Raw genomic sequence first — 14278 nt, 5'->3', positions numbered from 1 at the left:
GGGCCCCCGAGGATATCTAGTTAGCATAATACAAAAATACCCATAAAAGCTGTAAATTTAAGATAGAGATATCTGTTTTGTTGCATTGGATGAGACTCATTCCACCACATTCGCCGATGTCGCACTTCCGCATCTGCAGTGAAAGGTGACAGAGCTAGTGTCACGCTTGTGTGTAGAGAAGGACCAAGGTGCAGCGTGCTCTGAGTTCCACATTTTATTTTAGTGAAACAAACCGTGACGACATAGGTGCTACATGCACTGACACAAAATAAGATTCCACAAACAACAGGTGGGAAAAGGCTGCCTAAATATGATCCCCAATCAGAGACAACGAGATACAGCTGGCTCTGATTGGGAGCCATATCAGGCCAACATAGAAATACAAAACTAGAGTACTCACCCTAGTCACACCCTGACCTAACCAAAATAGAGAATAAAAAGGATCTCTAAAGTCAGGGCGTGACAGTACTCCCCCCCCAAAGGTGCGGATTCTGGCCGCAAAACCTGACTCTATAGGGGAGGGTCCGGGTGGGCATCTAGCCTCGGTGGCGGCTCCAGTGCTGGACGTAGACCCCTCTCCGCTCGCGGATCTGCCATCTTTGGTGGCGATTCTGGTGCAAGGATCGTCGCAGGAGGCTCCGGACCGTGGATCGTTGCCGGGACCTCCGGACCGTAGATCGTTGCCGGAAACTCCAGACCGTGGATCATCGCCAGAGGAACCGGACCGTGGATTGTTGCCGGAGGAACCAGACCGTGGGTTGTCGCCAGAGGAACCGGACCATGGGTCGTCGCCGGAGGAACCGGACCGTGGATTGTCGCCGGAGGAACCGGACCGTTGTTCGTCGCCTGAGGAACCGGACCGTGGGTCGGCGCCGGAGGCTCCGGACCGTGGATCATTGCCGGGGACTCCGGACTGTGGATTGTCGCCGGGGAATCCGCATCGTGGATCGTCGCCAGGGACTCCGGACCGTAGACCATCGTAGGAGGTTCCGGACCGTGGGCCGTCTCTGGAGGTTCCGGACCGTGGCCCATCTCTGGAGGTTCCGGACCATGGCCCGTCTCTGGAGGTTCCGGACTGTGGCCCGTCTCCGGAGGTTCCGGACTGTGAAATGTCACCGGAAGCTCCGGACTGGGAACTGTCGCCGGAAGCTCCGGACTGGGAACTGTCGCAGGAAGCTCTGGACGGAGAACTGTTGCCGGAAGCTCTGAACTGTGAAGGCACACTGGAGGCCTGGTGCGTGGAGCTGGAACAGGTGACGCCAGACTGGTGACACGCACTTCAGGGCGAGTGCGAGGAGCAGGCACAGGACGTACTGGACTGGGGAGGCACACTGGAGGCCTGATGCGTGGGGCCGGTACAGGTGGCACCGGACTAGTGACACGCACTTCAGGGCGAGTGCGGGGAGAAGACACAGGACGTACTGGACTGTGGAGGCGCACCGGAGATACAGCGCGTAGAGCTGGTGCAGGATGTACTGGACCGTGGAGGCGCACTGGAGGTCTGGAGCGTAGAGCTGGTGCAGGATATATTGGACCCTGGAGGCGCACTGGAGGTCTGGAGCGTAGAGCTGGCACAACGCGTCCTGGACAGATGACCACCTTCGCACGGCAAGTGCGGGGGGCTGGCACAGAACGCACCAGGCTGTGGAGGCGCACTGGAGACATGGTGGGTAGAACCGGCAGACATTGTACCGGAATGGTGACAAAACACCTCAGGGCGAGTGCGTGGAGGAGACACAGGACGTACCGGACTGGGGAGGCGCAGTGGAGGCCAGATGCGTGAAACTGGTGCATATGACACCGGACTGGTGTCACGCTCCTCAGCACGCCCGCTCTGCAGCGCTCTCAACGCCAACACCTCTCTCAGGAATCTTTCGTCAAGTTCCTCACTCGACTCCCTGACTGGCTCTGGTTCACCCCTCGGCTCTGCCGACCACTCCGTGTGCCCCCCAAAAAACATTTTTTGGGCTGTCTTTTGGGCTTGCGTCCTGGCCGCGAACCCGTCGTCGTTCCTCCTTCGCTGCTTCCGCTTGTTTCCATGGCAGGCTTTTGTCTCCTGCCATTATTTCCTCCCAGGTCCAGGATGTCCTCCACTCCTGGCTTTCCTTCCAGGCCCAGGATCCCTGCTCCTCCTGGGCACGCTGCTTGGTCCGTTGGTGGTGGGATCTTCTGTCACGCTTGTGTGTAGAGAAGGACCAAGGCGCAGTGTGCTCTGAGTTCCACATTTTATTTTAGTGAAACTTTACAACCAAACAACAAAAACAAAGAAACAACCAACAAACCGTGACAACAGAGGTGCTACATGCACTGACTCAAAATAAGATCACACAAACAACAGGTGGGAAAAGGCTGCCTAAATATGATCCCCAATCAGAGACAACGAGATACAGCTGCCTCTGATTGGGAACCATATCAGCCCAACATAGAAATACAAAACTAGAGTACCCACCCTAGTCACACCCTGACCTAACCAAAATAGAGAATAAAAAGGATCTCTAAAGTCAGGGCGTGACAGCTAGAGCGGTGTTTGTTACACCATGAGACATCCTGAAAATCAGTCTTCTCACAGAATCATCTGTACCATCAGAACGGTTTGGCCTGCTTTAGGACGCCCACAGGCCTAACAAAACTCGTCTGAAGGTCCCCTAGTACCAATTGAAAAAATTTATGGAAGTATACACTACCTTTCAAAAGTTTGGGGTCTCTCAGAAATGTCCTTGTTTTTGAAAGAAAAGCAAATATTTTGTCCATCAAAATAACATCAAATTGTTCAGAAATACAGTGTAGACATTGTTAATGTTGTAAATGACTATTGTAGCTGTGTACTACTCCCTTCACAGAACAGTGCAAACTGTCTCTAACCAGAATAGAAAGAGGAGTGGGAGGCCCCGGTGCACAACTGAGCAAGAGGACAAGTACATTAGTGTCTAGTTTGAGAAACAGATGCCTCACAAGTCCTCAACTGGCAGCTTCATTAAGTTGTACCCGCAAACACCAGTCTCAACATCAACAGTGAAGAGGCAACTCCGGGAGGCTGGCCTTCTGGGCAGAGTTGCAAAGAAAAAGCCATATCTCAGACTGGCCAATAAAAAGAAAAGATTAAGATGGGCTAAAGAACAAAGACACTGGACAGAGAAACTCTGTCTAGAAGGCCAGTATCCCAGAGTCGCCTCTTCACTGTTGACGTTGAGACTGGTGTTTTGCGGGTACTATTTAATGCAGCTGCCAGTTGAGGACTTTTGAGGCGTCTGTTTCTCAAATTAGACACTCTAATGTACTTGTCCTCTTGCTCAGTTGTTCACCAGGGTCTCCCACTCCTCTTTCTTTTCTGGTTAGAGCCAGTTTGTGTTGTTCTGTGAAGGGAGTAGTACACAGCGTTGTACGAGATCTTCAGTTTCTTGGCAACTTCTCGCATGGAATAGCCTTCATTTCTCAGAACAGAACAAGGGTTTCAGAAGAAAGGTCTTTGTTTCTGGCCATTTTGAGCCTGTAATCTAACCCACAAATGCTGATGCTTCAGAAACTCAACTAGTCTAAAGAAGGCCAGTTGTATTGCTTCTTTAATCAGAACAGCAGTTTTCAACTGTGCCAACATAATTGAAAAAGGGTTTTCTAATGATTAATTAGCCTTTTAAAATGATAAACTTGGGTTAGCTAACACAACATGCCATTGGAACACAGGAGTGATGGTTGCTGATATTGGGTCTCTGTGTGCCTATGTAGATATTCCATTAAAAATCAGTCGTTTCCAGCTACAATTGTCATTTACAACATTAACAATGTCTACACTGTATTTCTGATCAATTTTATGTTATTTTACTGGACAACAAATGTGCTTTTCTTTTAAAAACAAGGACATTTCTAAGTGACCCCAAACTTTTTAAAGGTGGCGGACCTGTATGGAGACTGTTTAGTGCCAAAAATAAGGGGTTAATACATGTAAAAAAAAAACAACAACAAATGTTTCCTGATCTTTCTTATATCTCTCAGATGTAGGACAGATACTTCAGAACAAACTTCCTTTTTTGGAACTATCTGTTTTTCCATGTAGTGAATCTGTTATGCGTTTGTATGGGCTAATAGCAGTAAGGCCAAAACAATTGTTTTATCAATATGTACCTAACTAAGTTAGATGTAGTATAGGCTAACGTTAACTAGCTGTCTCATCATTTCCCATGAAAGGAAGTTAAGCAAGCAAGTATTTTAGTAGTCTAGGACAACAAATATTAAAAGCGTGCACTACAGGAGTCATAGACCGTTTTGGCAACATGAAAGAGAGGTTGTCATAGCGTTCCTCTACAAGTTGGGTGAGTAAACGTGTTTTTTTTCTACTTGCACACGTGTGTATACACACACAGGTCTACACACAGAAATCAGTACCATGGACAGCCATATGATATTTAGCTTATGTTAATTACACTAAATTGTTTTTGGTATATTTAAGTTGTCACTGTATTACACTAAGCATAGGTGATTTGATGTTGAAATATGGAAGTTGAAATAGTGCTGGAATAGTGGAGGCAGCTCCTGGATTCTTTGCGACTTGCGGTAACTCTCTGTGGTTCTAAATACATTTTGAAAATGTCAAAAACATTGACTTGCTTTACCATGCTGTAGGTCATGTAACTGTTTGTTACATCCAATATTTGCTTTGTGGACTTCACCGGATAGAGGTTTCTCTCTGGTTTTGTGATGAAACAAATAAAATCAAATTTTTGTCACTTGCGCCGAATACAACAGGTATAGATAGACCTTACAGTGAAATGCTTACTTACAAGCCCTTAACCAACAATGCAGTTTTAAGAAAAATAAGTATTTAAAAGTATTTACTAAATAAACTGAAGTAAAAAAAATCATAAACTAAAAAAGCTACAAATAAAATAAAAATATAACTAATAAACAATACAAATAAATAAAAGGAAAAATAAATAATATATAATAACAAATAAAAAATGTGATATTGAATTTATTCTGCCACTGTGTGACTGTTGTCACCATGTTGTCAAGGTGGTGTATGAACTAATGGGTTAAACAATGCAATTATCAAAACACAGGTTGTAATATAGCTTTTTTCCTGGATTATCTTCCCCATTGATTTTACCCATGCACCACTACTGCAACATGCCCAATCCTGCTGACAGTCTGCTATTGTTGCGTAATCCCTGACAGGCAGACAGACAGACAGGTTGCGTCACAGTCGTCTGCTGAATCCCACCTGACACATTCTTGTCACACCTGGCAGGTCTAGTGTTCCTAGAGCAGGGCCCTCTGGGGGCTTTATGCCTGTTGATGACGTGTCGTGTGTGTGTGTGCATGTGTGTTTGCTTGTGTGTGCTGCGCCCCACACAAGCCACCTCATCAAGCAGAATCTTTCTGTCCTGCTCTTTACATGAGCCTTGATGTCAACGACTACTTCACACACACACACACACACACACACACACACACACACACACACACACACACACACACACACACACACACACACACACACACACACACACACACACACACACACACACACACACACACACACACACACACACTCCACCCCTGAGGGACCTCTAGGCTTGACCCCCTCTGGGTCGCTGTGTGGGTCTAGTTCTACCTAGCGCTTGGCTGCTTCAGAGGGACCTGTTGACATTACAATAAAATACAATCTTTATTTGTCCATTATACACTTGATAAAACAGAAATGTGTTAGTTTTTGCTGTCAGAGCAGCTCCTAACCTCGCCACACATTAGTATACTAGGGAGAGAGAAGAGATGATCCCTGGAATGTGATGAGATGAGATCTGGGTGGGGGACATGATGGAAGGTCAACTATGGGAAGGTCAACTATGTCTGCCTGGCCTGGTGATGGGGCACTGGGGAGGACAATATCCAACATTTGGCTAATAACATTGAATCATATAAATGGCCCTAATAGGATGATTTGTTTGATTCAGAAAGCGTTCATGTCCTTAAGAGTCAATTCATTTTGTGTCTGGGGTGGGTTTTGGGGTGGGAGCTGGGGGTTGGTGCTATTTAGGTTTGGGGCTGTGGGATAGGACTGGAGCTGCATTAAAATGGCTGTTTAACCACAGCTCATGTTTCACCATGAGAACAATATGTCAAGTTCTCTCCCCAAATGTTTGCTGCTCGTAGATGGCTTCCAATTAAAACAATCACAGTAAATTGAATCCATTGCAGTTCATTCCATTGACATCTGGTATATGACAAACTGGCATTTAGTAGCTCACAGATCGTCACGCCGGAGGGACACATTGTGTGTGTGTGTATGTGTGTGTGTGTGCGCGCTCTGTCACACTGTGAAAAGTCCATCTCAAAGAAAGACATCAGGACGCTTCGACCACGAGAGCCTTAAACACAGACATGCAAAGCAGTATGGTCAATCATCATCTGTAGATGAAGACGAATGATACCCTTACCACACCTCCCCTGCTCCCCCAGCAGTTAGGACAATTCCATACAAGATAACTAAGCTTCTCAGGTCTGAGTAGATACATATTCATGTTGTTAGGTCCCCTTAAGGACCTGTTACACCATGTAACTAGGGGCCAGAATTTTCCCCAGTCAAGACAAACTTTGGGCCCTATATGAGTTGTGTCTGCTTATAATATTTACTCATCTAGTTAGTTTGTCTAAGGGTTGAGATGTATTTATATTTCTGTCTAGCTCCTAACAGAGCATGGCTCTGGTTTGATTCCTATGAGAATGATCTAGGGAAGAATTATCCATGTTTCTATTCTGAGTTCATCTGCTTGACTTCACTGCCAGTCAGTCAGTGGAACAGAACAGGGATCATCTCATTGGCTGTCACGGTCCGTTAAATACAACGTTTGATTGATTGGAGGAAAACACATTATGAATAGAGACAATGCTCACTCACTTCCACTTTGGCGTCGCTTTCTAAATGTAATTTAACAAATCCAATGAGACAGTCTGATTTAGCATGTTGTGGCAGGTAGCCTAGTGGTTAGAGTGTTGGGCCAGTAACTGAAAGGTTGCTGGATTGAATCCCTGAGCTGACAAGGTAGAAATCTGTTGTTCTGCTCCTGAACAAGGCAGTTAACCCACTGTTTCCCGGTAGGCTGTCATTGTAAATAAGAATTTGTTCTTAAATTACTTGCCTAGTTAAATGAACATTAAATTTAAAAAATCACTTGTATCTAACTATTTCTCCTTCTCTCTCCCAGTATCCTGTTTGCTGATATCGTGGGGTTCACCAGTCTGGCGTCCCAGTGTACAGCCCAGGAACTGGTCAAACTACTCAACGAGCTCTTTGGGAAGTTTGATGAGCTGGCCACGGTGAGTCTACAGTTTTCCTGTCCTCCCTCTCTCTCTGGCTGTCTACTGCTGGACACTTATGGAACTTACTATCATTCTCATTCTGTGGCTCCTAGACATGCTGACATGGTCAAGGTGTTGTTCAGTTGCTATACAGTCACGTGTTCCATCTTTACCTACATGATACCCTAGTGCCTATTGTTGAAGTGCTAACACCAAGTCATGTACTGTGGTAATTTGGAATTTGACACATGGATTTCAGTAATTGCTGCTTTATCAGTGAGGAAGACGTTGAAGGTTTATTAATTACTTATCACAGAACTTGTAGCTAGCTTACAGTCTTGCCAGCTAGCTCTACCTTACTGAAAGCTAAACAGCTTGCTTGGTTTGTTTAATTACCCTCAAGTTGTAGACATGCTGCCCCAAAAGTAAGAAGGAATGTTATCAGAAATCAATTCATAGTTGATTTGCCGCGATCGCTATGTTGTAACATTGGGTCAGCTAAACGCAGCAGCAGCTGATTCAGGAGGCTACTACGAAGGCTCGCAGCAGAACAGGCAGTTGCTTCATGAAAACAGATGAAAACTCATAATAATGTTAGCTACTAAAGTGGCTAGCTAGCTAACTTTTGGTGGAAGCATTCAGCATTGTGTGTGCAGCACAAGGTAGCTCGTTGGTTAGCAGCATCCCATTCGTTTTATATGAGGTGTGACTGGCTCAGCTAGCAAGCTAATGTTGGACAAATTTAAGATAGCTTTCATGAACATTGTCAATCTTCATAAAATACTGCTTTGTGAAGCACAAAACTCCTTTGCTAGATAAAAAATGGTGTGACTACGATTTTCTCTACAAAAACTAGGTTGAAAATAACAAAGGTTAAGACAAGAGGATTCTAATTTCCCATAACGTTTTGCATAAATGAGGAAGAATTCTAAACAGTTTAACCAAATATGCTAGTTAGCTACAGCACATGGAATCATAACTTGTTCTAACCTGGGTATCTTCAACCTAAACCAAAAAACATGAACATTATAGAGATGTATTGTTTTAGACGGACTGTTTTGAGGCAGAAATGGGGTTCAGCAGACACTGTCACCTAGGTCATATTTTCAACATTTATGACAGCATGCTGTGGCCGAACTACTTTCAATCTATATCATTACCCTTTGTGAGATATGAGACTGATCAATGCAGGCGGAATTGATGCGCTATCTGACGTAAGACAATGCCTTCAACCTACAATTGTCTAATGTTTTCCGTTTGTCTTAGACCAGGGGACTGTCCTTTTGCTCTCTGGTCTGTGTAGGCTTTGGTCAGTTTTTGACCCATAGCCATATGGATCGTGTCTGTCTTCATTTAAGGATGTGGGATACAGTCGACTGGCTCTTGCCGCTATCATTACAGCTTAGTAGGATGTCATCAGGAACATCAGGGCCCCATATGATTTTTAATATGATTATACACGCTCTCATCTGAGAAAGAGATGACAGGACTCTTAATCCATCCCAGATTTACCCCTGACTAAAGCTCCTTTGTCTCCTCTGTGATAGTCTGAATGAACTGAGTAAAGGAGAGGGGAAAGTGGACTAATACAAGTTACATCTGTCCCAATCTTTCCATCCAGTGTCAAAAGAAAAATATTTGCACGGTCCATCTGTGAATATACAGTATTTCATTCTTAGCAACTATCTTGCTATGTTGGTGCCTTGAAAGTCCATGCAACAACAAAAAAAGCCTTTACACTTTAGTACTTCACCTTGTTTTGGCCTATTTAGATTTTTCGATTATCATTGATATTCTTACAGTCAGGTAAAATGCAAATGTAGAATAAATTCTAAGATTCAGCTCTCACAACAGGCATTGTTACTGTAGTAGCCTCAACCCATCCCTTCTCTTCTACAGGGAATTCCAGACCTTGATATTAGGCTGACACACGTATTTGTTGTGTTAGAGTTAGAGGGTTCAGACCCCCACCCATTCACACACACCCAGCAGATCATTTCCCCACATCTCTCTGTAATCTGGCCCCCATTACTTACACTGTGCACATGCCTGTGCAATCCCTTAATCCACTGGATTACAAGCAAACCTTTTTTGCTTTTATAGAACAAAAGTCAGTTTGTTTACATGCATTAAAAACAGAATCGGACAAGACAACTGTAGTTTTTCTAAAAGTGATGAAGGGTAGTCAAGACAGTAAAAGGGAATTCCTAGAAGTATTTGTGACATTGGTTATTTTGTCATTATTACATATTTGATTTGATATATTAGAATGCCTTCAATGCTCTTGCTTTACAGTACTGTATGTCTTACCAGTTATTCAGAAGAAGGTCATGGCCAGCCTGTAGGTACAGTACATTGTAAATAAATACATGCATGGTAAAGACAGTCCTACAACCTATACACTAATGCCTCACAAGTCAGAGTAAATGAGAGAGAGAGAGAGAGGGTCAGAGAGAGAGACAGAGAGAGAGGGGGAGGGGGAGAGAGAGACAGAGAAAGAGAGATGGGGAGAGAGAGATGGGGGAGAGAGAGAGATATTATGTACAGTATATAGTAGATGCCGACATGTGCGACCACATTTCAAATCGAGCTTTAAGCTATTTCTCATAAGCTATTGTGTATTGCGTTGCAGCTATCACATTTTCACACTTCCATCTCCCCAGTGGCTGTGTCACACTGACAGTTGTCCCCCCGACTTAAACTCCCTCACCAGAGGTTCCACCCTGTGTCCTGACCCATAGCCCCAGTCACTGTGATCCAGGCTGGCAATAAGTGGCAGTGCAAGTGACTCATCCTGCCTTGCCACAGCACACACACATACACACTCACACACACACGCTGTCTCTCCCTTTTCCAGACGATGAGCGGGCGATTCCACATGTCCTCCAGGCAGCGTCTCAGCGCGCCAGTCCTGCCCATCCCCACACCATCCCTACACCACCTGTCCAACCGTTGGACTTGTTGGCTATCCGCCGTGATAGTGGGCCAGGAACGCAGCGTTCTCTCCAAATGTCCTGCCTTAAGCAACTCCTCCTCTCTTCCGTTTCTCTCCTTCCGCTCGTCTGTCTTTCTTTTACTCCTCTCCTCTCCCCTCCCCCCTCCCTTGTGCTCTCCTCTCCTTCTCCCTAACTTCTCACACTTATTTTTTTCCCACCAGCATTCTATCTCCCCATCCTCCCCTCTCTCCCTAAGACATGCACCATGCAAATGAGTAATAACTTAGTGTTATTTGACTTCAGGCTTGTAAAACATTTAGCCTGCGCTGTGCTTGATCCCACTTCCCTTGCGGTCTCAGTCTCTTTGTAACCTGTGCTGTTAACAGACTGAATCATGCTGGCTTCTGTCACAGCCTCTCCTTCACTGCCCTCCCTGCGCCTGATGTTGCTCTGTGATTGTGTCAAAATAAAAGTTAAAAAAAATACCATTACTCTTAATTTGGTTAACCCATTCTGTCTTAAACTATGGGGTCCTCCTTTATTTGAAGGGCACCTAACCTAAATGATGACTTCATAATACATTTGTAACCCATTGGGCCTTTTGTTTTTTCTTAATCATGTGACCTGATTAGGAAGAACTCCAGGTCCTATCATAGCCCATAACTTGGACTCCGTTTTTTTTCGTGATCAGGTCTCGAGGTATAGGAAAAATACAATTAGCATGTGATGAAGAAACACATTCCACTTTTTCCTCCATCCCTCTCCTGCTCTAGCACTGTTTAAACACTGTTTCTCTCTGTTTAGTTTTTCTCCGTCATGCCAGAACCTGAAACAACAGTCTCTGTGCAGAAAGAGACACACTCAGGGCTGATTAATACAGCAATATTATGCAATTCATTTGAATGGTTCTGGCTTGTGTGTGTGTGTGTGTGTGTGTGTGTGTGTGTGTGTGTGTGTGTGTGTGTGTGTGTGTGTGTGTGTGTGTGTGTGTGTGTGTGTGTGTGTGTGTGTGTGTGTGTGTGTGTGTGTGTGTGTGTGTGTGTGAGCTTGCTTGTGTGTGCGTGCGTATGTGAGCGTGTGTGCATGTGTGTGTTTTCCTCAGTTTCCATTGTAGTTTCACAGAGCTTTTTATTCCCCCCTCTCTCATCTCTCTCTTCTCTCCCTTTATCTCTTCCTCTCTCTTCCTCTCTTCTCTCAACGCCTCTTTGCATCTGAGCTCTTAGACCGGCTCACAGCAGCTCGATTTCCTGAACGGTGTCTTTCTTCCCCATGCTGTTCCTCTCCCTCTGTTCACTCCACTTATTGGTGGGCTTCCATTTTTTGTTGGACGCTTTGATATTTCTTCCTCTGACCTTTTGGATTATTTCAACAAGTCAGAGCTTCTTTTTGGTTCACACACACACACACACACACACACACACACACACGCCCACACACATACACACACGCACGCATGCACGCCCGCACACACACACATACACACACACACATTATCGTCATTGTGTAAATGAGTGGCGTGTCAGAGAAGCCATTGGACACAGCTGAGCACAGCAGTCCCATGTCACATCGCATCTTTAGGGAAGGGACTGACCTACAAGTAGCTAAGTAGCTAAGATAAGATATAAGTCTCCAATTTCAGTGATTTTTGCAATTTGTTCCAGTCAATGGCAGCAGAGAACTGGAAGGAAAGGCGACCAAAGGAGGTGTTGGCTTTGGGGGTGACCGGTGAAATATACCTGCTGGAGCGCGTGCTACGGGTGGGTGTTGCTATGGTGACCAGTGAGCTGAGATAAGGCGGAGCTAAGATAAAGCGGAGCGAGATAAGGCAGAGCGTTTAAAGAGTGTTTAAAGTGTGTGTGTGTTTGTGTGTGTCACCGCATCTCAACTCAGTTGAACATTTATGGGAGATTCTGGAGCGACGCCTGAGACAACGTTTTCCACCACCATCAACAAAACACCAAATGATGGAATTTCTCGTGGCAGAATGGTGTTACATCCCTCCCATAGAGTTCCAGACACTTGTAGAATCTATGCCAAGGAGCATTGAAGCTGTTCTGGTGGCTCTGGCGGCTCGTGGTGGTGCAATGTCCTATTAAGACGCTTTATGTTGGTGTTTCCATCATTTTGGCAGTTACCTGTACAGTGAGGGAAAAAAGTATTTGATCCCCTGCTGATTTTGTACGTTTGCCCACTGACAAAGAAATGATCAGTCTATAATTTTAATGGTAGGTTTATTTGAACAATGAGAGACAGAATAACAACAAAAGAATCCAGAAAACGCATGTCAAAAATGTAATAAATTGATTTGCATTTTAATGAGAGAAATAAGTATTTGACCCACTCTCAATCAGAAAGATTTCTGGCTCCCAGGTGTCTTTTATACAGGTAACGAGCTGAGATTAGGAGCACACTCTTATAGGGAGTGCTCCTAATCTCAGTTTGTTACCTGTATAAAAGACACCTGTCCACAGAAGCAATCAATCAATCAGATTCCAAACTCTCCACCATGGCCAAGACCAAAGAGCTCTCCAAGGATGTCAGGGACAAGACTGTAGACCTACACAAGGCTGGAATGGGCTACAAGACCATCGCCAAGCAGCTTGGTGAGAAGGTGACAACAGTTGGTGCGATTATTTGCAAATGGAAGAAACACAAAAGAACTGTCAATCTCCCTCGGCCTGGGGCTCCATGCAAGATCTCACCTCGTGGAGTTGCAATGATCATGAGAACGGTGAGGAATCAGCCCAGAACTACACGGCAGGATCTTGTCAATGATCTCAAGGCAGCTGGGACCGTAGTCACCAAGAAAACAATTGGTAACACACTACGCCGTGAAGGACTGAAATCCTGCAGCGCCCGCAAGGTCCCCCTGCTCAAGAAAGCACATATACATGCCCGTCTGAAGTTTGCCAATGAACATCTAAATGATTCAGAGGACAACTGGGTGAAGGTGTTGTGGTCAGATGAGACCAAAATGGAGCTCTTGGGCATCAACTCAACTCGCCGTGTTTGGAGGAGGAGGAATGCTGCCCATGACCCCAAGGACACCATCCCCACCGTCAAACATGGAGGTGGAACCATTATGCTTTGGGGGTGTTTTTCTGCTAAGGGGACAGGATAACTTCACCGCATCAAAGGGACGAAGGACGGGGCCATGTAAATCTTGGGTGAGAACCTCCTTCCCTCAGCCAGGGCATTGAAAATGGGTCGTGGATGGGTATTCCAGCATGACAGTGACCCAAAACACATGGCCAAGGCAACAAAGGAGTGGCTCAAGAAGAAGCACATTAAGGTCCTGGAGTGGCCTAGCCAGTCTCCAGACCTTAATCCCATAGAAAATCTGTGGAGGGAGCTGAAGGTTCGAGTTGCCAAACGTCAGCCTCGAAACCTTAATGACTTGGAGAAGATCTGCAAAGAGCAGTGGGACAAAATCCCTCCTGAGATGTGTGCAAACCTGGTGGCCAACTACAAGAAACGTCTGACCTCTGTGATTGCCAACAAGGGTTTTGCCACCAAGTACTAAGTCATGTTTTGCAGAGGGGTCAAATACTTATTTCCCTCATTAAAATGCAAATCATTTTATAACATTTTTGACATGCGTTTTTCTGGTTTTTGTTGTTGTTATTCTGTCTCTCACTGTTCAAATAAACCTACCATTAAACTTATAGACTGATCCTTTCTTTATCAGTGGGCAAACGTACAAAATCAGCAGGGGATCAAATATATTTTTCCCTCACTGTATGTTGTCATTGACACAATGACAGATCAATATAACACAATATTGATGGGCTAGGGCCATGGCCAGGCCGTCTTGTCTTGATGACATTTTCTACTATGCCTTGTCACCTTGAAGAGGGAGGGGACATACAACAGTAAGGATCTGGATGTAAACATTAGCCTCATTCACCCCTTAACACCAACAAGTGTCTATATACATGTGTGTGTTCTAAAGTGTGTGTCTGTATATCTGTCCCCTTCTCTTCTTCTCCCCATCTGTCTCTCTCTTGCTGTCTGTCTGTCTGTCTGTCTGTCTGTCTGTCTGTCTGTCT

General features: G+C 45.2%; 1 protein-coding gene across 1 annotated transcript in view; it reads left to right on the top strand.

Annotated features, from left to right (window-relative positions):
- The window catches only part of LOC106569164 (adenylate cyclase type 1), a 54569-nt gene that overhangs the window by 13914 nt on the left and 26377 nt on the right, over positions 1-14278 (top strand). The window contains exon 4 of the mRNA XM_014140214.3: positions 7200-7311. Within this exon, the coding sequence (XP_013995689.1) occupies positions 7200-7311 (112 nt within the window). The remainder of the gene's footprint in view (positions 1-7199; positions 7312-14278) is intronic.

The sequence above is a fragment of the Salmo salar genome, chromosome 14, assembly GCF_965601325.2.
Source record: "Salmo salar chromosome 14, fSalSal1, whole genome shotgun sequence".
Classification (NCBI taxonomy): domain Eukaryota; kingdom Metazoa; phylum Chordata; class Actinopteri; order Salmoniformes; family Salmonidae; genus Salmo; species Salmo salar.
This window is presented reverse-complemented; position numbering and strand designations above follow the sequence as displayed.